The 26,513-nt window shown below is 45.9% G+C and overlaps 1 protein-coding gene across 3 annotated transcripts in view; it reads right to left on the bottom strand.

Moving 5' to 3' along the window:
• FLNB (filamin B, beta) overlaps positions 1–26,513 on the bottom strand; it is a 131,055-nt gene that overhangs the window by 8,335 nt on the left and 96,207 nt on the right. For 2 of the 3 annotated variants that reach the window (XM_004676032.2, XM_012735278.1), the window contains 18 exons: positions 25,990–26,157; positions 23,822–23,945; positions 22,594–22,750; positions 21,380–21,569; positions 19,829–20,076; positions 16,913–16,951; positions 16,062–16,164; positions 15,351–15,491; positions 13,059–13,187; positions 12,115–12,288; positions 10,801–10,959; positions 10,309–10,512; positions 9,182–9,334; positions 8,956–9,078; positions 7,265–7,531; positions 6,565–6,702; positions 5,390–5,505; positions 1,609–1,741 (listed from right to left, as the gene is read on the bottom strand). In XM_004676032.2, the coding sequence (XP_004676089.1) occupies positions 1,609–1,741; positions 5,390–5,505; positions 6,565–6,702; positions 7,265–7,531; positions 8,956–9,078; positions 9,182–9,334; positions 10,309–10,512; positions 10,801–10,959; positions 12,115–12,288; positions 13,059–13,187; positions 15,351–15,491; positions 16,062–16,164; positions 16,913–16,951; positions 19,829–20,076; positions 21,380–21,569; positions 22,594–22,750; positions 23,822–23,945; positions 25,990–26,157 (2,766 nt within the window). The remainder of the gene's footprint in view (positions 1–1,608; positions 1,742–5,389; positions 5,506–6,564; positions 6,703–7,264; positions 7,532–8,955; positions 9,079–9,181; positions 9,335–10,308; positions 10,513–10,800; positions 10,960–12,114; positions 12,289–13,058; positions 13,188–15,350; positions 15,492–16,061; positions 16,165–16,912; positions 16,952–19,828; positions 20,077–21,379; positions 21,570–22,593; positions 22,751–23,821; positions 23,946–25,989; positions 26,158–26,513) is intronic. The other variant, XM_004676033.2, reaches the window with a different exon arrangement.

Raw genomic sequence — 26,513 nt, forward strand, 5'->3', positions numbered from 1 at the left:
TTCCTTTTATGAAAAACCCACTTTCCATAGTTTCTCTATTTGGCCAACAGAGGGGGATAAAATGACTCCAACTGGCATTGTTTCCTAACTTACATTCCAAGCTAGCAAGTGCCCCATGGTGCAACAGGCAAGGCTCACTGTGTTTGGGTCACAGCATGTACAAGAGACACATGGACACCCTATCTGCCACGTATCACTAGGCCACACTATCCTTCCTTCTCCAAGTGCTTCTAGAAGGACAAAGACAGCCTGTTCCCTACCTCTGCAATTAGTCTCTCAGTCTCTCCTGGGCTTCTACACCCTTTCATCTCTTTCAAAGCTCCACCCAAGTCCTTTTTGCTTCCTCCCTTTGTCTCTGCAGCAAGAGCGAATAGCCCCAACCCTTTAACACTGACCTTTCCCTAACAGTTCCTAGCTGCCCCTCCCCACAGAAAGCCAATGTGCTTCAGGGGAACCTGACCCCACCCCCATGTTCAGGTAATCATCCTTGATAGGATCAACTAATCAGGGAAAATCCCTCTGTCTAACTCATTAAGTTCATAGCATTTAGACACAGGAAGTAAATCAGGAACAGAATGTGTATTGAGTGAGATAGGAGAGTACATTTTCTAAGAGACTTCTGAAAAAGGAGCACCTTAAGCTTCTAAGAAGGAATGTTGAGAACATTGTCTCTCTCTTTTTAAAAAAGTATTTGTTTTGGCTCTCCCTGGTGGCGCAGCAGGTTAAAGCGCAGCACTAAGAAGCTAAAGCCACTTCCGCATGAGTTCGATTCCTGCCTGCCCCGGAGGTGACCACATGGCGTGGCAGACCTCTCCTGACCCGCCCACTGCTCCCCTCTGCAGTGTACTTTGTCGATCTGCCTGTTCTGCTTCCCACTCTGTCTCTGGTGAAGCCTCTCACCGCCCCTGAGCCTCTGGCCTGTACCCCAGTTCTGTATGTACAAATAAATAAATCTTTAAAAAAAAAAAAGTATTTGTTTTTATTAATTCATAAAAGAACTGGGCTGTGTCCTCCCCAATTTTATCTTCCTATCAAGTCTGGCAATATTCACTGGCAAAATCACCTCCTTAAAGTTGGTTAACATCCAGAGAATTCCATATGCCAAGAAAGTGGTGTGTGTGTGTGTGTGTGTGTGTGAGTATGTGTGTGTGTGTATGTGAACTTGAGGCTATCAAGCCCTACCAGAGACTCAGACACACTTTCTTAAATTTACAGATGAACATCAATTGACCTCTCCCTCAGAATAAAGTGTACTTATTCATGTCATAAGGTCAACAATGTAATAAAAATCTTCAACTTTTTAAAAGAGAAAATCATAATGATGAATGATCATGACAGGTGAAAAAAAATGACAGGTGAAAAAAAAAATCTGTAAAGCAACACAAGATAAAGCCATGCTGTTCAAAAAAAGAAAGGGATGCTGTATCCTGACAATCTTGATATCCCTGGCAAATATCTATGCTTTAGTTTATAAGCAACATCTGGCAAAAGAAAAGAGAACGTGAAGCCTGCCGGGGTTTAGTGAAGCTGATCTGTCCTCTGTGGGGTGCTTGTAAGACTCCTGGGAGGTGCTGGTGCAAGGACCTGCAAACCAGGCCTCACGCTTACCTGGCTCCAACTCAGACACATGGCATTCCTCCACCGCTCCAGAAGGGCTGTGCACTTTGGCATCAATCTTGCCTTTTGCCCCATTCAACCTTATAGCAAAGGAGGCTGGCTGGTTAACTTTTAATCCCGATTCCTGAGAATTCAATACATTAGACAGGTTACGGCCCTCAGTCCTGGCAGTGGCACATGCTGACCCGACCCGAGAATCCAGGGAACAGTGGCCATGCAAATAGGCTCAGAATGTTTTTTCCTTATAACACGTGACAACGGAAGAGCAGGTGGGTCATTCCACTTCTCTAGCATTAAATACAAGGAAGCAGAGACACATCTGCATGGGCTTGGACCCCCAAACCATCTTGTCTCAGGCTGGAGATGGTTCCTGGGTGTGGAGAATCAAGACATCTCAGTCAGCAGAACTATAATTTCAGCATCTCAAGTAAGACCTGTCAGGTCAGAAAACTCCCAGGTTAGAAAAATGAGGTACCCCTTACCCCTTTTAGAGTTGGGCAGATGACAAAACCATGCACTCACTGACGTCAAAGTTTTAGGCATTGCCTTTTATCTCAACAGTAGAATGGAGAGAACTTTTTTTAAAAAAATTATATAATGGTTTATTTTCGCATCATTTTGTGCCTTTTCCATTTCAGTTGTAATCCCTGTGGGCTACCCACCACCAATTCACCTGTGTGCCATCACCATAGTCCAGTGTACTCCCCCTCCCCATTTTTTATTCCATTCCCTACTCCATGCTTGTAAAATGTCTCTGATATATAGTTGTTCATTGTTATTATTATTTTCTCCCCTGGTCCTTTATACTCTGCTATGAGTGAAATCATCCGGTATTTTGCTTTTTCTTTCTGGCTTATTTCACTAAGCAAATCCATCCATGTTGCTGTAAAAGGCATGGGTTTATCTTTTTTTGATGGCTGAGTAATATTCCACCACATATATGTACCATATCTTTTTAACCCAGTCATCTACTTTTGGGCATTTGGCTTGTTTCCATGTCTTTCCTATTGTAAGTAAAACAGCAATAAACATGGGGGTGCAGGTGTCTTTTTGTATCAATGTTTTTGTGTCTTTTGGATAGATACGTAGGAGTGGGATTGCTGGGTCATATGGAAGCTCCATTTTTAGCACTTTGAGAAATCTAGAGTGGAGAGAACTTTTAACAGGCTTTAAAGATGTACACATACAAGGGAGGAGGTAATACTGCCATTTCCCAGCTAAGAACTGAGTTGTGTATCTCTGAGCCTTTCTTTCTTCACCTATAAAAAGGGCACAATAATTGAATCTATCTCAGAGAGCTATATTAAGATTAAATGAATTCATTTATTTAAAGCATTCAGCCCAAGGCTTATTGTTAAATGTTAACATGTATTTAGAAGTTTCCGTATCCCCAAAGTGGCAATAGGAAGAAGCATCTGACTTTACTGGATCAGTTTCACTGTCTATACTTGATCTTGGAAACTATATCCTCTGCTGGGAGGAGGGGATTAAATTTGGACACCCAAGGTATTCTGAGATCAGCCAATTCTGAGCAGCAAGATTGTATAAATCACCAGTGGTGGTGGTGGGAACTTGGCTAGACTGTCTCTCATCAGCTGGTAACTCTAAAGCAGCAGGGCTCATGCTTATGTGCAGTCAGATCATCTGGGGGCCATGTTAAAGCACAGTAATCTGGGCTGAGGCCTGCATTCTATAATTTGAGCAAGTTCCCAGATAATACTGAGGCTGCTGGTCCAAAGACCACATCTTAGTAGCAAGGTGCTTAAAGCAGTTCTGCCTGATGTGGTAGTCACCAGCCACACATGGTGCAATACACATACACGCACAGTTATTTATATTTAAATCCATTAAGATTAAGTAAAATTAAAAATTCAATCCCGCTAGCCACATTTCAAGTGCCCACGGCTGCATGAGGCTAGCGGCTACCCTACAGCATAGCAGAGATGTGGACATGTCCACTGCTGTGGAACATCCTATCAGACTACATTGCCCCTACAGGTTCTGGACCAGGGAGAGAGGGAGCACAGAACAAGAAATTAAGGAGTCTGTGATCACTGGATCACCCTCATCGCACTTCTCCCCTCCCCCAAAATGCCAGCCAACTCCAATTTTCTAACACGTCTCAGAAGCAAGACAAAACAACACATGCCTCTCTTTTCTAACCAGCACCAGATGTTGCCCTGCAGGCCTCCTGTAAATCTCTGATAAATAATTTACATATCACTCGGCATCAAGTGAATAGGAGACCAAGCTGACTCACAGGACCTTCCTGCTGCAGCAGCTGCTTACAAAGGCTGATGGCTCTGAAGCCCGCTGCATGCTTATTTAAGTATTTATGAGCCAACTGTGATGAGAGAACTCTACAAATTTTCTGGAGAGGATTTCTCCAAACCTGTTCCTTTTGGGCAGAACCATTTACATTACCTGAATCCGCATGCTGCTAAATCCTCCAGAGGGAGATAAACACCTCAGAAGATCCGAAAGAAATCTTTGAGATGCACGAAGGCAGCAATTTGCCCTCACAAATGCTGGGTTTATCTCCCTCCGTAGGTTTTAGATAAGTTGGCCACAAAAGAAACTTCTGTTAAAGAAGCCTTTAAATGAAACACAAGAAACACATCGATACCACAGCGACCAGTCAGCACCCTTGGGACTGTCCAGGTGAGGCCTCTTCAATCTAGGTGGGGAGCACAGTTCTGGTTTGGGTTCTGACTGGGCTTTCTGACACTGGGGATAAGGAGCAGTACCCTATCCTGACAGAATACCTGAGGTTAAGGAGGTTAAAACCTCAAAGGTAAACCAAGTCTATGGAACTAGATCCAATGATATCACTAATCTAAGATACAAGATCAGAGTTTAGTCAGCCCAGTGTATTCAAGAACTGGGGACAGCTGAAGGTTACTTTGAAGCCTTTAACCAGAAATCATATCGTGGGACTCTGCTGTTATTGCACAGCCAAATCACTACTACTCATTCAGATGCCTAGTTATTTTTCAGACACGAGCAAAAATCCAGAGTGGTTGTTACTCTGGCAGGAGGCTCTAACGCAACCTTGAATTCTGTGACCTACTTAATACAGGGAGAAGCTTTGCATTTCCTGGCATCTCAATAGGTTGGACTAAGTAACCATTGTCACAACGCCAGGTTGGATTAAGAAGGCCAGGTCGGATTAAGAAGGCCACAGTAAAGAGCACAGGGTTTGGAGCTTCTGGGATCCTTAAGGTCAGCTGCACCGCAATTTTCCCATCTTTAAAATGGGGTCAAGGAAAGTGGCCGTTGCAAGGACCTAATGAGGTAACACTGACTCGGTTCTTAACATAGCATTTGCACACTTGTTGTAAATAATTAATGGCCATGATATAAATAAATAACCACAATGGACTTTCTTGAGGTAAAGGAAGCCACCGATGGCAGGCCAGACATCACTAGACTGTTAGTCTTGTGTTTGTCTTGTTTTGGAAGACTTCCTTATCCCTTAAGCAATTATTAACAGGCCTCCTTTGTTTCTCTTGAGTAAATAGTTAAGAAGTCAACTTGAGCAAAAACATTGAGCTGTGTTGTTGACTGTGGTTGCTTTTGCTTGCTCCAACCGTCTCCTGCTCTAAATGTAGGGGGAGCGGACTCAGTCACCGGAAAGCTCCTTTACAACTGCAGCATTTATGGTAAAAATGTGCCAGGGCCCTTGCCCTGAAGGGATTGAAGAAGCCTCAGGCGTCCGGGGGCTCACTGGTCAGCCTGTGGCCAAGGAGATGGATGCTTCCTTGTGTCTCACCTGAAGGCTCATAACAGTGAGGCGGCGGGCGTCGTCGGATGGAGCGATGACTGGCACCAGGTAGGGACTTTCAGGGATGTGCTCATCGTTGAACTTGATTGACACCTCGTAGTTTCCTGTGGGGAAGGGAGTTCGTGTTTCAGACACTCTAGTTTCCAGAGCAGCTCGAGTTTCTATATGATGGCAAAAATGCCTCTTGGCCCGTCCACTTCTGTGGCCTCAGCCAATGGCTCAGGGCAGGTTGCTTGGCCGAGGCTGGGACAGTATGACTTTCTGAGTTGGACAAAGGCAGGGGTTCTTAACCTGAGTCCACAGGATCTCCCACCCTTCCCAAGAGACTCTGTTCAGAATTCCAGAGACCTATGAAACTTGAACAGGAAAAAAAATGTATTTTTATTTTTACTAGCCTCTAGGTGAAATTTAACTTTTCCTGTCTTTAGAAATATCAACCAAACACACACACACACACACACACACACACACACACAGTATATAGAAGTCCTTGTGACTTTGTCACCACCAAAAGGCACAAAAACTGTTATATCACTTTACAGTTTTACATATATCTTGACATATCATTTATATTCATCACTACTTTGAAATTAAGGAAGTTTTAATAAACTGTCACAATATCTTACGATTTAGTATATTAATGAAAACATAGATACATTGCTTTATGACACATTTGTTCCTTTTAGATTTGGAAAGCTACATTTTAATGTCATTGATTTCCTTTATAACCCAACAGATCTCATTGTATGCTTGTTAAAACATCATCCTGACAATGGTCCCCATAGGCCTCAGCAGATGCCAAGAGGATCTATGACAGGTAAAAGATTAAGAACTTCTGCTCATATGACCTGAGACACTGAGGTCACTATGCTGGGGAGGCATACCAGCCACTGGCCAAGGGTGGGCAAAGAGAGGCTGGTCCTGGGAAAATGAATATGTTGCACAAAAAAGCACAAAGCAGAGAGGCTGACAGAGAAGGAAAAGAAAATGAGAAAATTCCTGCCCCTTTGAGTCTGGCTGGATTTCCTGCAAATGGCTTTCTAGAAGTTCTTCTGTGTGCTCAAATGCCTCCTTTATGCAAGCTAGCTCCAAGGGTTTCTGTTCCTTACATCTGACCTTCCCCCAACAACAGAAACATCCTTAGTTGGCCCTTGAGTACATACCAGGCTCTTGAGCAATATAAGACACACCACACGATCCATTTTTATGGTCATCAAATGTAATCTCGGCCTTACTGGGGCCCTCAACAGCGATGGAGAGGCCCCCGGCACCTGCTTCCCTGGTCCAGATGCTGAACTCGGCTGAGACAAAGAAACAGCTGGTCAGTGACCAAGCCTGGTAGAGGCCCCATTTCTTATTCAAACCTACAGTGTTGAAATACATTTGCCCACAGGCCTTCTCTTACTCTCACCCAAGTGAGGCCATTGCTGAGGGTTCTGTGTTTTGTCCACGATAACAGAGTTTGTGGGAAATCAGGCATCTTTAGAATACACCCAAACCAAATTAGAAAAAGTTGAGAATGTTTAATTTCTACAGATGGTTCCACCAGCAGCCATCCCTGGAAGGGATCTGCACTATGGGTATTGTAGAATTCTAGTATGTTGCTGCAAGAAGCTCTGAAAACAGCTCTAATGATAGGCCCTCTGGAGGCTCTCAGTAAGAAATGTGTGTTACTTTGGGTAAAAGCAAGCAACTCCCCAAAACATTTAACCACAGGAGCCTTCTTTTAAGTAATGCCCCCAAATGCCACCCTTTAGGGCCACACTTACAAAGCCTCTCCTAAGGACATGACAAGAGCGAGGTGTTCACAACACCCAGACTCAACTCATTCTTTTTGAGTAAAGGCCTGCCTGGGATGCTCACCTGGGACTCCTGCTTCTCCTCTCTCTAGGCCGGGGCCTCCTGCCCGGACCTTGTGGGCACCCCCCTCGCCGAGTGGCCCCACTGTGAACTGGAAGGGGCTGCCGGTTACATGTTGGCCACGGTACTTGACGCTGACCGTGTGAACACCCATCTCCTGGGGCACAAACCGGACGCAGTGTGAGTTCTTCCCCACGGGTACAATCTCCGCCTCAGTGACATGGCCAGAGGGACTGGTGACGTGGGCTGACATATCACTGCTGTCGATTTCTGAAAGGGGGCAGGAGGTTGGGGAAGAGAGGAGGGTCAGGCAAGGGCACGAGGCGGAGCAGCACGCGCAGGGCAAGCAGCAGAGGGCGAGGCAGGTGTAGGCAGGGTGTCGGGGGCTCGGCTTCCTCCATTCCTGTTGGTTGCTGCTCACTTGTCACCTCAAATCCCTCAGGCTGTGGCCAGAGGGAGAGCACAAGGCCATTCAGCACCACCAGTGTGGAGAACATTCTAGCAGCACTGACACTTCTTGCCCCACTAAGTACTTTTACAGCCTTCCTGGCTGAAACACAGCAGTTTCCAACCAGAACCCAAAATGAATTGAGTTATAGCAGGGAAACAAAAATGACAGTAGCTCAGGTGTTTCTAAGCCAAAGGTAACATCGTGTTTTCAGGGACTTTTAGCCATTAGCATGTTGAAGCCTACTATAACCTACAATTAGGCATTCATAGGTTGAAATTGTGAGGGCCATCATCTCTTCAGGTCAAGAAGCCCTAGCATTTCTTCTAGGCAGCAAGACTAAATGTGTTAGAGAAAAAAGTAAATGCATATAAATTCCCTATGGCATAGGGCAAAAAATCATGTGTGAGCAAAGCTTTGAGCAAGCCAGAGGCCAGACTTTAGAAATGATGCCTCAGGCCTGCTCCACCTGAGACGCCTGTGCCATGCCACGACTGATGTGCAAGAGACAGGTGTGCCACAGGTAGGTGACCAAGAGCCAGCATGACGCCGTACCCCTCGCCCGCGCTTCCTGTGCGCTGTTCTCTGCCCTAACCGGCTGCACAGCCCTCTACGCTGCCTCCTGGTGGGCTCCTCCTATGAACGAATCACACTGTCACAGGTTTACTGTTGTGTCTATAAAGAGTCGCTCAAAAACAGCTGTGTGGATAGTGATCATAAAGCATCGGTGTGCTCCAGAACAGGGCCGGTATCACCTTGTGGCCCCTATTGTTGAACCCCCAGAGAGACTGTGGCTCCTGTTGGAGCACAGAGTTGGGTCCTGGAGGCCTCCAGTCTTGGGAACGTGTGGCCGTGTCAGATCACACTGGTGCACTGCTCACTGCCATATCATGCACTCCACAGCCCGCACTTGATTTGAAGACTAGTTAGTTGTCCGGTTCTGTCGAATGTGTGCCGCCCCACTGCACAGGCCAGCTTCCCGGCAACCTCAGAACCTCAAAACCTTCTCGCACAATGAGGGCTCCGTCGAAAGGACCTGACCACATGGCAGACCCTGTCCCGTCTCCCTCCCCACCTCCAAAGTGATATAGAAGTGATTTTCACTTGGAAGAAAAAGCAGCAGGTTAACAAATTTCTTTTTTCTGGATGGACTAATCAATCAATTAATCAAACAAAAATAAAATAATCATCTGAACTTGGTTTTTAATGGTGCCCACCACCCTGATCCACAGGTCCTTGTGATCACCTGGAATTTTCAGGTTGAGGTCACAGATACTTCCGACAGTAGCCACGGATGGAGCCCGGCTGGTACGGGTGATGCTCTCCTTGACTCTTCCCTCCCCGCTGATCTTCACAGTGAACGGGCTTCCTGCAAGAAGGAGAAAGCCCTTAAGAGCCACCCAGGGGCCACAGTACAACAGTCACAGGAAACCCAAGCGCGAGGCAAGGAGGGCAGAGGCGACTGTGCGTACCTGGCACGTGCTCATCTGCGAATTTTGTGGAGACGATGTAAACGCCAGGCACAGTGGGGAAGTAGGAGACCTTGCAGGTGCCGTCTTCCAGATCTTCTGTCTGGATGTCCACCTTGCTGGGGCCTTCCACTGCCAAGGATATGCCGCCGTAACCTGCAATGTAATAGTAAGTTGCTAGGATAGCATCTCATCAGGAAGGGGGAGCTGGGTGGACATGAACTCTGGACGTTCAGACTGCTGTTTTCAGACAGCAGAAAACAAGTGATGGCAGCCCCTGCTGAGGAACCCAGGAAGAGAAGCAGGTAAAAGACCTGAGAAGCGGAAAAAGAGCCTGAGTGTGGCTTTGACCGCAGAACCCTTTTTTCTACAATCTCTATTCCCACTGGGGACGTGTCCTGTAGGGCCCCCTGGGATGGACACTGCCCACATGCCTCTAAAAATGATAAGCACTGCTTTGGAGGTTTGTTGCCAGCCACAGGCCTGAGATGGTTTAAACTAGCCTCAGGTGCCTCAGATGTCTGGTCAGAGTCCCTCAGACAGCAGAGCTGACAGTTTAATATTGGGAGCAGGCAGTTTCCAGGCTTCACTCCTGGGAATGTGACTCTGTCTGGGAATCACCAAGATGGCCATCACCTCGGAAGGTAGAGGCTGGAGACACTGGGATTTGATGTAGTTTGGAGGGGTCCACTTCAGTTCAAACCATCTCAAAAAGGCAGAAGAATTCTTTATTCTCATGGAAACGCTGCCCATCTAAACATGACCTTGGCTTGTTAGCCCAAAACTCTCTGCTTGGGAAGAGTCCAGGAGACTCTGGAGAGCAGTGGTGAGAGCAGTGTTAGTGAAACACAGATCTGTGGCTTATTGTGGCTCTGAGTTCAAATGCCAGAAGTAGGCAGGCTTGTTTATTACCCTGTGAGTCTCAGTTTTTTCATCTATAAAACAAAGATAATACTTACTTTAGTAATAGTCACGGGACTTAAACAACAAAGATAGAAGGCCCTTTGCTTGAAGTAAACTTGGAAAGAAGAGGGAGTTGATAGGATGAAAAAAAAAAACGAAGCAATCTGGGCAAAAAAAGTCATCTCTCGTAAGCTCGGGACCTTTCTCCTGGGAACACCCCCACAGACCTGCATCCCTTGTGTCCACAATGAAGTCAGACATCTCGAAAGTCCGGCCTTCTGACAGGCCACGGCCATAGACTTTGGCTCTGCGGGCATCACCAATCTCGGACTGGACCACCATGATGGACACGGGGCTATTTGCCACGTGGTTACCATTCTTCTTGATGCTGACCAGATGTTCACCTACCTCCCGGGGGATGAAGGAGATGCCTGGATTGGAACACAGATTGGGGTTTATAAGGTGGGAGAAATGGATAAAGGAGAGGAAGCAGAAGGGAAACACTCAGAAGATGGGAATGTAACTTTCTGATATCCTGGCAATCCAGAGTGTCAAGGGAGGGTATTCAGTGTTGCAAGAGAAATGCATGTGAATTTTTATCACACATGGGTTTCAACAGATGCATAAGTTGCTACCAACTTCCTAGGAGAAGTACTGAAGGAATTCCGAGCTCCCACCCAAGAGGTCCCAGCTTCCTCCAGGAAGGCAGCCTGGCTCACCAATGTGGTTGTTGGGCAGCCTCTTCAGGAGACAAGGCTCATCGCGGCCGGATGGCGCCTTGATGGTAGCCGTCAGGGTGCTAAGGTCAGTCTCGCTGATATCAAGGAGGAAGTCAGCGGCAGAGCCCAACTTCACCTGGGAGCACCGCCTGCTGTCGTCTGGGAAACACACACACACAAACATGGCCCCTGTTACATGTGGTCTCCGCTCTCCAGGGCCCTCGCTCCACTTGCTACTACAGAGAGAATTAACTATCCCAAGAACAGGTGAGAATTAACTACCCCAAGTTAAGTGGAAAAAAACCAAAACATGTCTCGACAGTGAGTTGGTTCAAGCAATAAAGAATAACTGTTAGGTAAGCATATTTGAGGGGAGGCGAGGGGCCTCCAAAATCTGGAGACTGGAGTCCTCCGGAAAATTTTTTATTATTTTTTAAAGATTTATTTATATATGCCTATAAGAGCTAGGGTGTAAGCCAGAGAGGTAGGGTTGAGAGGATTCACCAAAGGCATAGTGGGGAGCAGAAGGTGAGACAGGAGAGGCCTGCTGTGCCATGTGGGTCACCTTCCTGACCAAGGATTGAACTCATGTTGCAGTGGCTGCAGATCACTTCATAGTGCTGCGTGTGCCTATTAACCCCTTGGACCACCAGAGAGGCCCCCAGAACATTTTTTAAAGCAATCCACTGGAAGAAGGCACATGCCACCTGCCTGGCACATTTGTGGGCTCTGCTCAGGTAAATACTCGTGTTCCACATGTACTGTTGGCTGCTTCACAGAGAAGTCTAAACACTGCAGGGCAAGAGCCTGGTTTCACAAGTCTCTTTTTACAACCCACTGACAGCATGATGTGAATGTAGCAAGCACAGCAGAAGTTAGGAGCACGGACTTTGGATTGGATAATCTTGGTCTGAACTCCAGAATACCCTACACGTGAACTTGGAAACAAACCTGAGTTTTCCCAACTGAAAAGGGAGAGAAAAACCTACCCGGCGGTGATGCTAAAAGGCATCTCAGAGCTCATTTATTTACATAGTAACAACTACCTGATCGTCTCCATTGTGGATCTGCTATTTGCTTGCTGGCGTAAAACTGGTACCAAATGTGCTCTCCTGCTATGCTTATGAGTCCCTGGATTACCAGCTAAGGGAGGGACTAAACCAGCCCAAAGCTTGCCTTGTGCCCCTAACTCCTCCCCAAGGAGTCCTTGTGAAACTTAAAACTCAAACAGATGCCTCGCCTGCTGCCCCGGGTCTGAAAGGCAGAAAGGCTGTCAGGGCAGGGGCATCCCACAGGCGGGCCAGGCAACCCTACCTGTGATCTTGGCTGTGAAGGGGCTGCCAGGGATGTGCTTATCATTGTATTTGACCAGGATGCTGTAGTCGCCTGGCAGGGTGGGCAGGTAGGTCACGGTGCAGGTCCCATCTTTGTTGTCAATGCAGCTGATTTCAGCCTTGGAAGGCCCCTCAATGGCCAAGTCCAGGCCACCTGCAAGAGGGAGCAGGGAGGGTCATTAGGGAGGCTGCTTCCTTGTTTCAACAATAGGAATAACAATTCATCCGGGGTAGACTGATGCTGGGAACATCAGGTTGCCACTTCACATGATCCTTGAGCAACGGGCATGTGTCACAACCAAGCAATTCAATCGGTAAAAATGACCACTGTAAAGACACCAGTGTTCTGAATTCTTTACTACAAGTAACCCTCAAGTCATCTCTACAGTTCCAGATTCATGAGACAAGAATGGAGCCCTGAATGCCAACCACACGAGAGGGAACATCCCTTCTAGGCTTGGACTGGATGTGTCATGGAATCCCATTAGAACCACACATTTAGAAATTTCTATGAAGAGGGATGACAAAAGAAATTTCCATTTCTGTGAGGACAACAGGCCCAGAGCTTTATCTAGAATGGGCCACTAAATAACTCACATAGTGCTGTGTGCACACGCATGCAGGCATGTGGACGAGCACAGAGAGGACAAAACCAAAAATGTCACCAGTCAAAATACACGTAAACTTCAGGTAAGCCACATGAAACGTTGCACAGCGTGAATGCGATTTCTATGGGAATACAAAAGACTTTAATGATAATATCTTTTGGACAGAAGTCAGAGCAGCTCCACATAAGAAAATGATATGAGAAAAAGATGAGCCATCATTCAGTAATTTTTAAAAGCTGCTCTTGTATCCTGTCCACTGGGCTACCCAATAGAAGGTCAGACACACAGAGCCACATAAACCACATACACACAGTACCTTCTCCTGCATCCTCGGTGACAATAGTAAAGGTGGCAGTTTTGTTGGCTACTCCATACACCAGGCCTGGACCATATGCAGAAACGCTCCCGCTGTTGGGGTAGTTCACATAGAACTGGAGTGGGCTCTCTGGGTTTGCAAAGGAAACAAACAAAATTGAAATTCATGAGAGGGCAGGGCAATGCTTACCTCAGACAACCAGTCATAACAGCCACCAAACTGCAGGTAGCTATGGCGCAGACTGTCTCCTACTCAGCAGAAGAAGGCAAAAGGGGACTGGCACAGCTCATATCCCAGGACAGCCAAGAGGTCTAAATATTATTGTCTTTCAATTATTGTACAGGAAAAGCAGTCCTAGCCTGCTCCACACTAAAAGGGAGCTAACATAGGAGGACCTACCTTAACCCAACAGATAAGGAGAAAACTGTCAAACCATATGGAGAACAAAACTGGAACAGTGGTCTGAGGAGGTCATTTGCATCTCCCCAACCATCTCCAGCTCACCCTTGCACATGTATTTCTATTTCTATAGGGGTCAGGTACAAATTAGCAAAAGACCCTGGTGTCCTGTAATCAGGGCTGGTTAAATAAAAGGCCTACTTCTGGGTCAAAAAAGGAATGAGGGAGAGCTGTGTGTTCTAACTTGAGATTATTCCTAATTGTTGAATTAAAAAGAGAAAAAGGCAAGTTGCTAATAATATTTAAGCCATTATCCCACGCCTTTAAAAACAGCAGAACTGTGTGCATGTTTTAGGAAGACAGAACTAAAAAGACATAAACATCAACAGTGGAAGTGCAAGAGAACTAGAGACATTTTTTACTTCTCAACAACTGCACCTTCAGTATATTTAAATAGAAGCAGATATTATTTTCCTTTGATCAGGTATTATGCACACATATCCACATAACTACAGCAAACATCAAACTGGGAAAAATATTTGCAACTCCTATCACAAAGGGCCCCAATATTTAAATTGCTCGCTGAAACTGATATAACAAAGGCCAATAATCAAACAGAAAAGAGCATACAAAGAATACAGCATTCAGTTCACAGAAGTAGTAGTACAAATAGTACTTCAACATATAGAAAATCACTCAGTCTCATTCACAAGAGAAACAAATAAAGCAACACTGAGATGCTGTTTTTCAAATATCAGCTTTGGCAAAAATCCAAACAGTTGACAGAATTGTTCACCAGCAAACTTGTGGAAAAGCAGGTGTTCTCCAAAAGGCTGGTGGGTGTGCGAAGTGGCCGAGCGCCAATGAAGGGCAAAATGACAAGATCTGTCCAAATGACAAACACCCTGTATGTGCGTCCAGCAATTCTTCCCTTGGGAACTAAACCCCACAGACGCACCTGCAATGGTGTGAGAGGATGGATATACACGGCTAGTCACTGCAACATAATCAGTGACAGAAAAGGTGGGGAAGAACCTCAGTCTCCCAAAGGAGGGGAAACGGTTCATCCAAATGGTGGGCCGCCATGAAGATGCTCTATCATCTGGACACACAAAACCCCTGAATATACTTAGATGAAAGGTGCAAGGACAGAACAAGGAGTAGAGTGTGCTACTATTTATGTCAAAAAGGGGGAAGAGGGACTAAAACCTCTCTTCTCACTTGCTTGTAGAATCTTAAAAATATTCTGAAATCCAACACACAAAAAAATGAAGTTATGTCCAAGGAGGGGGCAGATGGAGGACAGAGGTGAGAAGGAAACCTTTCTCTGTATCATTTTCAAACTTTGCAGATCTGTTGCCAACTCACAATATCAAGTTAAAAAATAAAGGACAAGAACAATTTAAAAGTCAAAGAGCAAGAATAACACTTCACTGGCTGGTGGACGTGAAACTTGAGCTGACATTCCTTGTCAAGGGCAGTGTAACAATAAGGCAGCTTGTCCTCCTCTGGAAACTTCTTCGTCCAAAACCCCATGCACACAGGGTTCTGCAGGCCAGCTGGAAACCCCCTTGATGAGCTTCACATTTTTTCTCCCAGCTCACCCTCTGACCACACTTAGCATGGTGACAAAGACAAACAATCATGAACTCAAGGGCCTGCTCTGTGACCCAGGAAGCTGAGCTGCATTGTCCCTTCTGGAAATTGACTGTATCCGCTGGGGTCGCAGGCTGTCTGCTTTCACAAGGGCAGCCAACACTCATTCCCAAACCTGCCACAGGGAGCTGCTTCTGCACAACAGCTGAGCAAGCATCTGCAAACCTTCTAGACAGTGGGGTCCATGAATAATGGAGTCCCGCGGGACAGGCTGGTGAGGCACCCAGCACGACTCACCAGGGATGTGGCTGCCCATGAACTTGATGTGCATCTCATGGAGCCCAACCTCAGTGGGCGCATATCTGACAGTGACCGTGCCATCCTTGTTGTCCACAATCTCAGGCGTGGCTGTCTTCCCGGAAGGCATGTGCACCTCTCCTGTTGAATCACAGGGAGACAGGGCAATGAGCCCACCAGAGAGCTTTCCCAGAAGATGAGAGCAAAGTGCAATAAGCCTTCAAAGAAAGATCTGCAGATCCAAGAACAATCACGGCTGCCTAAAACATACAAGCCCCACATCAGGAAAACAGAGACCTATTTGCTTTCATTTTGTCCCATGTTGCTTCTAGAAAATGCGCAGGGCAACTCATAAGGGCTCGCTACAACTGACAACAGAAGCTCAAACTGGACTTGAGGAGACCACAAGACCAGCAGGACTAGCACAGCATCAACTCAAAGAGAAGCAGGCACTCACAGGAGGCGAGGAGAGAGAGACAGAAGTCCCCAGTCTCAACATCCTATCTGGAAAAGTGGGGGAATATGAAAAAACAGCCAAAAGAAGGAACCAGAAGCTAACAGTCAAGAAGGATCTAAACATAGCAGTTCATAATCTGAGAACTCCAGGCCCACTCCAGGAGATAAGCCAAGTGTCACGTGAAGCACCTCAGGACACTGCGATCTCAGGAGTTCATGAAGCAAGAACTGGGGATGTCAGTAAGCAGTACTTACCAGTGATCTCTCCTTTCCTGACTGCAAATGGAATGACCAAGTCGAAAGGCTTAAATCCCAGGCCGTTCATGTCACTCACAGGGACATAGGCCTCCTCGGTCACCTAAAAACAGGAAGCAGCGGTCACTCGGTAAAGTGAACAAGAGTGTGGACTAGTGAAGCTTCAGGGGCAAAGCAACTGGGAATTCTGCAAGCCAGTGCAGCCTGGGTTGGAGCTATGGCTGCTTATACAATATAGGCTTTGTCTAACTGGCCCTGGGGCCCAGAGCAGAGCCAGAGGTACTGGCAAAGTCAAGCTGACCCATTGCTGATCATCCCTGGGCAGTTTGCTTGTAAAATTCCCAGCAGTGCCTGCAGGAAAGTGGAAAAGTGAGAGAGAGCAATGTCTATGAGTCCCAAAAGGCTCCACCTGGAAAGGTTTAGTTGCTTGTGGCCTGGAAAAGAAGGTGCATTTTAAGTGGCAGAAAGTAGCAGCAGGTGACTTTCCCCCTGAATAGAAACTGAATGTGCAAGTGTCGGCTTTGCAGGTCAGCAGGAGCGCTGAAGACAGCTGTCCATCTTTCCCTTTCAAGGCGGAGACAAACCGCACCCAGCGTGATCACAGACATGACGGCTGGAGATTCATGGAGTGCGTATGACGACATGGTGGAACTCGCAACAGAGAAAGCAGGGATGATTGTGATGGGCTGATAAATGGGAGACAAACCAAGGACCAGGACACCCAGAGGCCTTAAGCGAACCCTAGAAGCAGGCTGCAGCTTTTCTGAAATGAAGGCTGAGTAAACACAGAAATGCAAAAGGGAAAAAAAAAAGTGTACCCAGGGTCTGAGTCCAGGGGGACATGCATTTACCAGAGTCTCCTCCACGGCCGTGACTTCCCCATCCGTGGCCTGGTCAGTGGCAAATGGAGATTAGTTGGGAATTACACTGGAGGGAACTTTTCCTCGTAGACCCTACTGCCCGAGGGCTGCCGCCTCTCAGCCGCTCCATCTTGTACAGCAGGGAGCTCTCGCTCTAGAGGAGCCTGCATTCCTATGGCCCTGTGGACAGCAGGTCAGCTTCCTCTCTGTGAGCACCAAATTCCCATGCACTTTGAGTCCATGACCCCCTGACCCTACTCCTAGCAAGCAGGTCTATGGAACTACTAGCACGCTGCAAGTAAGTGGTATGTGCAAGGACCTCATTGGGGCGGTTTGTGATTGTGAAAGTCGCCTACATGTCTATCTGGAAGTGTGTGGGGTTAAATACACTGTCAGTGCATACAGTGGAGCCCTGTGGAGCCACTCGGAAGCCGTGGTCAAGTCTGAGTTGTAGGGGAGGGTCTTCATGGCATACTTAAGGCGGGAAGCAAGTTGCAAAGCAATATGGGTGGTGTTCTCATATACAGCATGAAATTGGGTCAAGGGTCTCTTTTTTCTTGATATGTCTATAGTAGTTTACACATTGAAAGTATTTATGCATTCATTAAAAAAAATCATTGGTTTGGTGCTTCCCTGGTGGCAGAAGGGGTTAAGTCTCAGCTCTATGAAGCTATCAGCAGCCACTGCAGCACGAGTTTGATCCCCAGCCCGGAAGCTGACCCACTTGGCACTGCAGACCTCTCCTGTCACCTGCTGCTCCCCTCAGCAGTATATTTCAGTAGACCTGCCTATTCTGCTCCCACTCTGTCTCTGGTGAATCCTCCACCTCTAGCACCTCCAACCTAAACCCCAGCTCTTATATTCTTATATGCACAAATTAGTAAACCTCAAAAAAACCAAAAAAAAACCACCCCAACAAAAAAATCAACATAGGTTCCATGTTTCTGATCCAATCCACTTAATGGGGGATGGGGGTGCTTTCAGTACCCGCTCTGGCCACAGGAAACAATGAGAACTGGAAGCCCTCCTCCCCTCCCCCCCATAGAAGGCTTCCTGTATTTATACCCTTTTTGGTGTATTTTATCATCTGCAGACAGGGGGCTTCACATATAAAGTTGGGGAGTTTCAACATGTAGAACAGCCCTGCCCTCTTTCCACACTCTTACTGTAGGGCCCTTGAGGGTTCGGTAGGCCACATCAGCTTGGAGGCTATGCTGTGGTCTATGATGCAAGACTTTCTGACAGTGACAGATGAGCTACTAGACCCAGTTCTTCCAGTACAAGTCTGTGTTATGTAGGTAACTTAACAGCTTTGGGGTTTCCTTGAGGAGTACTAGGTGTCCATGTCCTTTTAGTCCTAAGCCTGTTGAGGTTTCTACCTACAAGAAGCCAATGGACAGAAAGTCAGTCCGCATAGCTAAGAGTGGAGAAAGCTTGTGTGGGTGATCACTTTTCTGCCTTCAGCAATGGTTAGGGTTGGGGGTCTGCACAAAGTATCCTTGCTCGTGTGTGTTCAGGGCACATCGCTGCCTAATGAGTCTGCTGGCCTCCATTCAGGTCTCTGGCACATCTGCTAAAATGGTCTTTGATAGCATCACACTCATTTCCTCACTCGCCCCTCTACTGGGGTCTCATCCCCAGCTCATGTCACTGGCAGGTCTGTGACCTCTGTCCAGGGGCTGCTGGTCCATCCTGCCCAATTCTAACCAACCAGCTAAAACCCACTATAGACTAAAACCAGATTCTGAAAACTACAACTGGGTTCTTTCTCTGTAAATGGGGGGGGTGGGGGGGGCGCATGTAAACTTGCTAACTTGCTAGCTGCATTTTTTTTTCTCCCAAAGTTGAAAAACACTCCCAAATGGACAATGTCAAAAGTTGGCAAGTGTTTACATCCTTGAATCATAAAAGAGACTCTAGACATCTGGCACAACGTTTATAGATAAACAAACATCTATGGAGAGGAAAAAGGCAACAACAAATTATAGACTGTCAAGGGACAGCCTTGGGCTTCTGTTTGGAATGGAGTCTGCATCCTTTTCTGTGGTTGCATCAAGAGAAATCATTACAGGGGTGCTAGAGGCTGTGCACAAGGGCTGTGGCCATGGCAGTGAAGGGCAGTATCTGGTGGCTCCCCAGGGCAGGCTGAGCAGACTTGAGTCTGATCAACCCCTTCTCCTATACCACATTTGTAAAAAGGCCAGATGGTGCTGGACTTTGAGGGAGAAATGAGGGACGGCTCCAAGTTGTCTAACATCTTTTCTGATTGAGGAACTTTAATAAAAAGTCATTTAGATTTGAAAAGTAAAGAGCCTAGTCGTTCTCTGGCCCAGAGGTTTGCAGGATGGCTTCCTTGTATTCCAGATGTTCCTAGCTTCGCATGACAAACTATGTCCCCCTCATATGCAGAGTCTGAATCTTTCCTTATATGCAAAGTCTGAATCTTTGCAAAATAAAACTCTGAGTTGGACTCTCTGACAAAAAGAGAAAGTTTGGACTCTCTGACAAAAGAGCAACAAGGAACTTTTCTCCCCAGGCACTTGTGAATGACCATGGAGATTTGGGAAGAGGAAGAAGGAAGATCAAGCAGAAAAAAAATTTGCAATGTTTTACTGATAAATAAATTCTTGTCCAATTGTATCTTTCTGGACTGGACTTAGGCCAGGACACTGCCTAAAGCCTTTGGCATGGTGGACACTGTAGTGACTCCACAATTCCCTTAAAATGTTAGAGCTAAAGGGTCTCTGGGCTTCTAGGGATTACTCTAGTCTCTTTAAGGTCACAACTGCTTAAGAAAAACTCTAAAGAATAAAAAATGGAAGGGGCTGTCCAGTGAGGGTTTAACAAATGGCAGCTGGTATTGTTTTGGCTGACAACCGTGTGCTGCAGAGAAAGAATTCTCCTTACCATTACAGTGAAGGGGCTGTTGGGGATGTCGACACCACCAAAGCGCACGTAGATGACATAGGTGCCCGGCTTGGCGGCTGTGTAGAAAATATCATAGGTGCCGTCCTCATTCTCGATGACATCCGCTTCAGTCTCAGTGCCGTCTGGGGTCAGAACTGTGCAGGTCACCTTCCCCTTCCCGGCAGTCTTGGCATCAACCACAAAGCCCACTTCCTCACCGGTTTTTACAGTAGAGGCAATTCCAGGACCTGGAGAGAAGTTCAGAAGAGAATGGGAGTTTCACCCACCAGCAGTTGCCCTGGAGGTCTAAGAATAAATCTGACTTATTTGTCCTATATCTATAAATGCTGGCCCTTCCGGTGCCACCCCACAGAGGGATGTCCCAGAGATTCCCTGGGTAAGTGGCTGCTCAGTGAGTGAGCGACTATAAAGGAATATCTGCAAGCTGCTGCAAGTCAAACCACATTCAACCCAGTTTGCCAGTACTCAAAGGCAGGGGAGTGGACTCACATATCAGGTGCTACAGAAAAGATGAACTAAAACCACAGTGGCAAAAATATTAGCCAAGTGTGTAGAAGCAGCAGGGAGTGATCAGAACCTGTTGGTCAGTGTAGAAGGGAAGCAGTCTGTGGGAGTTCTTGAATGACAGATCAGAGGTGTAGCCAATCGGGCAGCCCCCTGCCCCTGTCCCCACACGAACTCAAGGAAGGAACAGGACCCAGAAAACAAGGAGGAAGTTCCACCCAAAATGGACATGCCCTCAGCACAGACCCAGGAAGTGGTAGACTGGCCAGCAGTTCAAGTTTTGTGGTGGGTCAGCCAAAAGGGCCAATTTAAAATCTTGCCCTACAACCCAGAGATTTTGTCCATTCAGAAAAAAGACAAGGTCTGAGAGCAATTAAATCCATCCAGGGTGGGCCTATGTTTAGTTTTGTTAAAAGAGAAGCAAGTTTGTTTCATTTCAGAGATGGGCATTTATGAAATCTTCTTTAATGACACTAAGAGTTGTAAGAACCATTCTTAGAAACTGAAGGACCTGTGACAATGAAATAATCCATCTTAGAAAATGACAAATAAGTGACTGCTCAAATATTTATGGGGAATATTAGTGACCAAAACATAACTCCTGAGTGTTGAGGAAAAAAATCTGTATCTTTCAATGCGTTTCTCTAATGCTGACCTGAAATGCTCTTGAATAACTAAGCCACTGCTCATGGAAGGCATAAATGTGCTGCTTTCATGAGAGCCACCATCACAGCTGAGATCTCAACAAATGTACCCACTTCAAAAATAATATAATAGCTTCCATGTGCCTGGCATCCTGCTAAGCATTTTTGGTATTTGCCCCCATCTAAGTTTGGCAATAACCCCGTGAAACAGCCTCTGGTCCTTAGAAGAACTTCCTGAATTTAAGTGGCCTCAGAAAAGATCTTCAATGTATCTCTAAGTTCAGAGAGGCTGAGCATTTCCCCTTGTTCACACACAGCTATGAAGTGGCAGAGACAGACTAAGCCCTAGCTTTCTGCCTCCCCAGACCTGACCTCTGCTTACCTGTGGCCAGGCACTTGCTGGCATCGCCTGTCTGTGTAGCCCGGATTCGGTAGGGAGAAAGTGGGATGTTGTCACCCCCATAGGTGACCCCAATCATATAGCGTCCAGTCTTGTCAGGGATGTAGGTGACAGCATACGTGCCATCTTTATTGTCATGGACAATGGCTCTTTTTGGTTTTCCCTCTTGGTCCTGTGGATCACAGAAATAGGCTATTTAGGACACGGTCCTCAAGACGTAGAAACCATTCATGGAAAATCTCTACACGTTTTGTTCTTTAATTAGGGCCTCTAGTGGGAGAAATCAGAATTACTAACTTAATTTTTCTTGGGAAGGAGAGGAGAGGGTAACAGATCCTTTGAACAACACGATGGGCACAGTCAAATTTTAATGATCTTTATTTTTGAATTAACAAGTAGTGTTTTGGCTTTGTATCCGTGGACATGTAGGGAGGCAAGAGAACAGAGGCTCCTGCTCACACACCACCAAGTGCACTCTCCTTTCTCTTTAGGACTTAATTCTTAGCTAGGTGCACTGCCCCCAGAATACAAGATTCCATGTCCTGGCATGCTTTGATAAGAGGTACGGTCACATGGCTAATGCTAGACTTACAGCAAATGAGAAGGGGTGGAAGTCATACGAGGCATGCCTAAGCACTACATAAGAGATGACTAAGAGGAAGGGCCCCCCTTTTCCCTTCTGCCTTTCTTCCTCCTCTGGCCTGTCAAGTAGAAAAGATGGTTAGAACAAGTACAGCTTTGTGGTCCACGAGGAGACCTTAAGAACAGAAATCACACACAGGTTAGGAGCAGAGAGATGGAGTCTTTTCCTTGACAAGCTACTGAGCACAAGGCCCCTGGTCTCCAGGATTCTTTAACAAGAGAGACTATTACCAAGTGCGAAACCGTATTTACTTGGGGTTTACTATGATATGTGACAGAATTTAGTCTTCAATGACCCAGTGAATAATTTAAGATATTTAAAAGTAAAGATGTAGGTAGAATAGAGAGCAAAAGATATGAAATTCTTTCGCCAAAATGTGATATTTGGAGGTATCTCCTCAGATCTCTCGGCAAGCATGTTTATTCTGCACACTTACTGACTCCTGGTGGGAAAATCTGACAAACATCTGCCTCAGGTCAGAAAATGTCTTATACCTGGCCAGGAAAATTAGGTTTTATTAATGAAATCTGACTCCAGAAAATAACTCATTTACCGTTATCTGAACAGCAAGCAGGCCTTCCCCGGCATCTCTGGCATCAATCGCAAACTCCACAGGCAGACTGGCAGGCACACCATAGGAACTGAGGCCAGGGCCGCTGGCAGTCACTTTGCTGGCATCATAGGTGGGAAGAACCTTGACCTTAAAAGGACTTGATACACACACATCTCTGTCAGTATGGATACTTGTCAACTCAGGTATACCTGACTTGTCTTAGACAGAGTGGAGTTGAAAAGGGGAGATCCATGAGGTAGTAACCACCCCAAACAGACCAGTTGTCCTTGCATATTCTATGGGATATAAACTAATTCCCAAATTACTTTGGGAAGCATGGGGTTACACACCTTTAATCCACTTTCATGGCAATGGTAATCAAATATGGAAAGAGAATTTTGTAACTTAAGCTTTAATATTTATCTTAATGTTTAACTTAATATTTAAAATTAATTAAAATTTTATTTAAATATTTAAAATTAATTAAATTTAACTTAATGTCTTGAATGTTTGATATTTTATATGCTTTAGATAGCACAGTACCTGTTAGTAAAATAAATCATGAATGCAATTTATAAATATACAAATTTTATATAGCTAGAACTATATGTGTTATCTTTATGTACTATACATGTATTGAGATATGGGTGAAACTTTTTCATTTTAAGTATGATTTAAAAAGAAAAAACCTTTGGAGGCTCTTCTGAAAGTTGAGAAGCTTATACAACATTGTAAATGTCAACATGAATGAGGAATAAAGTTTCTATCCAGCAACTTCTAGGAGTGCTACTGTCAACCTGTTCAAGTAAAGAAATAAAAATCTTTGGCTTAATCAGGAAACTCCTTTCAGAGTCACTGGAAAGACTCTGATGCACTAACACATTCCTTGTTCCCTCCAAAGATTTCTGATTCCTTAATTTCAACTCCCCTTTAAAGATGGCTGAAAGGAATAATGAGTGTGGGCTGCCAAAAGAGAAGTGGCCACAGACATCAAAGCTAGTGTTTTTTATTGCTATAAAGAGCACACAGGTTGTCAACAATACTTGGTGATTCAATAGATGGATTGGTGGACAGACGATGGACAGGTGGGCAGATGGATGAATGGATGGAAGTGGGTGAGTGGATGGATGGATGAAGGTCAGGAGAGCCACCGAGTGGTGCTGGCCAATCCTTCAGTGGGTATGCTTAAGGCAGGTTTGGGGGCCTTCCCTGTGAGTCAGAACCTTACCTACGAGGGATCTCTTCATCTGCATACTTGACGGAGACCATGTAAGGCCCCTCCTGGGATGGGGTGTAGGTCACTGTGTGTGTGCCATCCCCATTGTCCGACACACTTACTGGTTCCACCAGTCCTGAGGGTAGAGATGAGAGATCTGAGGAACTGCCTGGCCTCCCCTTCACTCCACCCTGGGTTGAATTTGAAACAGGATCACATTCATCCCTGAGAACTATTGGTTTCCACTGATGAATAACATAAAGGCAAGCAGGCCATAATCAGAGGCCTAAGAAATTGCAGGAGACAGGATCCTCAATTCATGGTTACAGAAATGACCCGAAGAAACACCTTTAGCTTTTTTGTTGGCTAAGGTACACTCAGTCAGCCCTAGAGTATAATTAAGGAGACTGCCTGCACTTGTTGCTAGAGGGTGTATGGCAAAGGTGCATGTTGCAGCCATGCAATATCCTTTTCAAGCTGGTTAGGCATGCTTAAGATGTGGCAAATTTTATTTTACATCTGAGAAAGGGCCAAAGAGTCCAGAATTCTGAACAGCCAAAATTAACCAATGGACTGGCCAGTCAAGACTTGCGGCCACCTTTGAGCAAAGACCACTAAGGCGCCAGCAGGCTGGATATAGGTGCAGGACAGGTAGGGGTGCTGATCTCACAAGGTGAGAAGACTCTCAATGTGACGCGTACAAGGGATGGTTAGATTATGTTACGGTATAATCAAGGCATGCATTGGGTTGGTAGATTCGAGACCCCAGTTCTGAATGTGAGCACCCAGGATGGGTCACCAGCAGGGTAGGTTAATCAAAGCAAGCTGTCGTCATTAAGCAGAGCAGATGAGGCAGGTACAAGGCAATTTCAGCGATAGGCCAGCATCAGGCATTCAGGTTACATATATTAGAGCAGCAGCCAATAGGAAAAATGCAAACCTGTCTCCATAAAGTCACCCTTCGGGTCATCTTTAAAAAACTCTGAAATGGTTTTCAAGGGGCTGTGACATGACTGGGAATCCGTCTCATCAGCTAAAATTAAAAAGCTGTTACTTCAGAATCCTCCATAATAGAGGTAGATAACTAGGTAAAGCCTCTCTCTCTCTCTCTCTCTCTCTCTCTCTCTCTCTCTCTCTCTCTCTCTCACACACACACACACACACACACACACACACACACACACACACACAGGGTGATGCTTTAAAGAATTAGATTACAACTCTATGACCTCATTTCCCCAAAACCACTTCTGAGCTTCAAAGGGCATAACCTCTTGCTGAACCCCATTTAAGGAGAAAGCTCCACTTCAAAGAAGAGAGCCCCCATTTGCCATTTTTGTGAAGCCAGGAATATATACCACTAAGGGAAACCCAGGTCATTTATGGATTTAGGCAGAGAATGGCAAATTTTAAAATGCTAGAAGAGGAAAGAAACGTGATCACCTAACTAAATTTCAAGGTACTTCAGGGATTTGTCCAAAAATGCTCTGCTAGTCTTAGCAAATCCCAGTCTGAGAACAGGCAGGTCAGACTGCCAACAAAGCTCATTCCCTGACTCTTTCTGTAAAGAGTCAGACAATGAGAAAGCCATGACCCAAGTATCATTGAAACCCAGAAATTCTGGGTATGTTCCACATGAGCACCAAAATATCTTTGTGTGAATGTGTGATTAAATCATCTCTCTCTCTTTTTTTATAATTTCTTTATTGGCTTATGTTTTATATCAGACATAATCCCCATAGAATTTCTATCACCAATTCACCCGTGGCACCATCATGGCGCACCAAAGTATCTTAAGGAGTGTTAACAACCTCACCCAAAGCCAGACCTACCCAATTAACCTGACAAAAGCCAAAACAGGTAACAAAGCAGTTGCAACAATATACATGAGAGCCCAAATACTACTTGTTTTAGCTACTAAAAAGAAAAAGAGAGAAAAATACTTGAAAAAGCTATTTAAGACCATCTTATTAAATGGGGAAATGATAGATCACTAGAGAAATAACAGTTGCCTGCTTTTTTGAAGCATGGACTTCTGTTTAGCCGGAAATTGGAGTAATAAAGCCACTTATGATAATTTTAAGTACTTGACCAAATTCAAAAGCAAAGGTCCTGCTCTGGGTCACAGCTGCCTCAGCCTGGGCAGAGGAGAGCTGGCAGGAGACAGGAGGCACACTCACCTCGTGGGCCCTGGACCCTTACTTCCAGCGGTGCCAGGCCAGCCTTGCTGCTGTCCACTGTGAAGGACTGCATGACTTGGGCTCTGACGCCTGAGCCCAGCCCGGGGCCAGTGATTTTGACCTTGCCGGGGTCTACGACATCCTTCGCAGGAACTCTGAAGGGGCTGCCTGAAAAAGAGGTCATGGGGTTTTGAGCATAGCCCACTGAGCACTGGAAGCCTGCCTTGCATGTACCCAGAAATATACCATGTTCCACCTAAGCCCTCAATTTTACAGGGTTTAGTCAGCAAATTCTGCCTCACTGTATGCACATCTGGGACCACCTACAGCATGCAGATGTCATGTCAGTTGCTGCGCCCAGGTGGCTATGGCCTTCCAGGAACCCACACTGCAGGAAAAGGATGAGGCAAAGAAGTCACTCAATATTATTGCATAGAATATGCAGAGTGGAAGATGGGGGTTGTACCAGGTGCTGGTGAAACATTTAGAGAGCAATGAATCTTGTCTTCAGGAGACCAGAGAAA

Source organism: Condylura cristata, unplaced genomic scaffold (genome assembly GCF_000260355.1).
Source record: "Condylura cristata isolate star-nosed mole 26May11 unplaced genomic scaffold, ConCri1.0 scaffold00004, whole genome shotgun sequence".
NCBI classification, from domain to species: domain Eukaryota; kingdom Metazoa; phylum Chordata; class Mammalia; order Eulipotyphla; family Talpidae; genus Condylura; species Condylura cristata.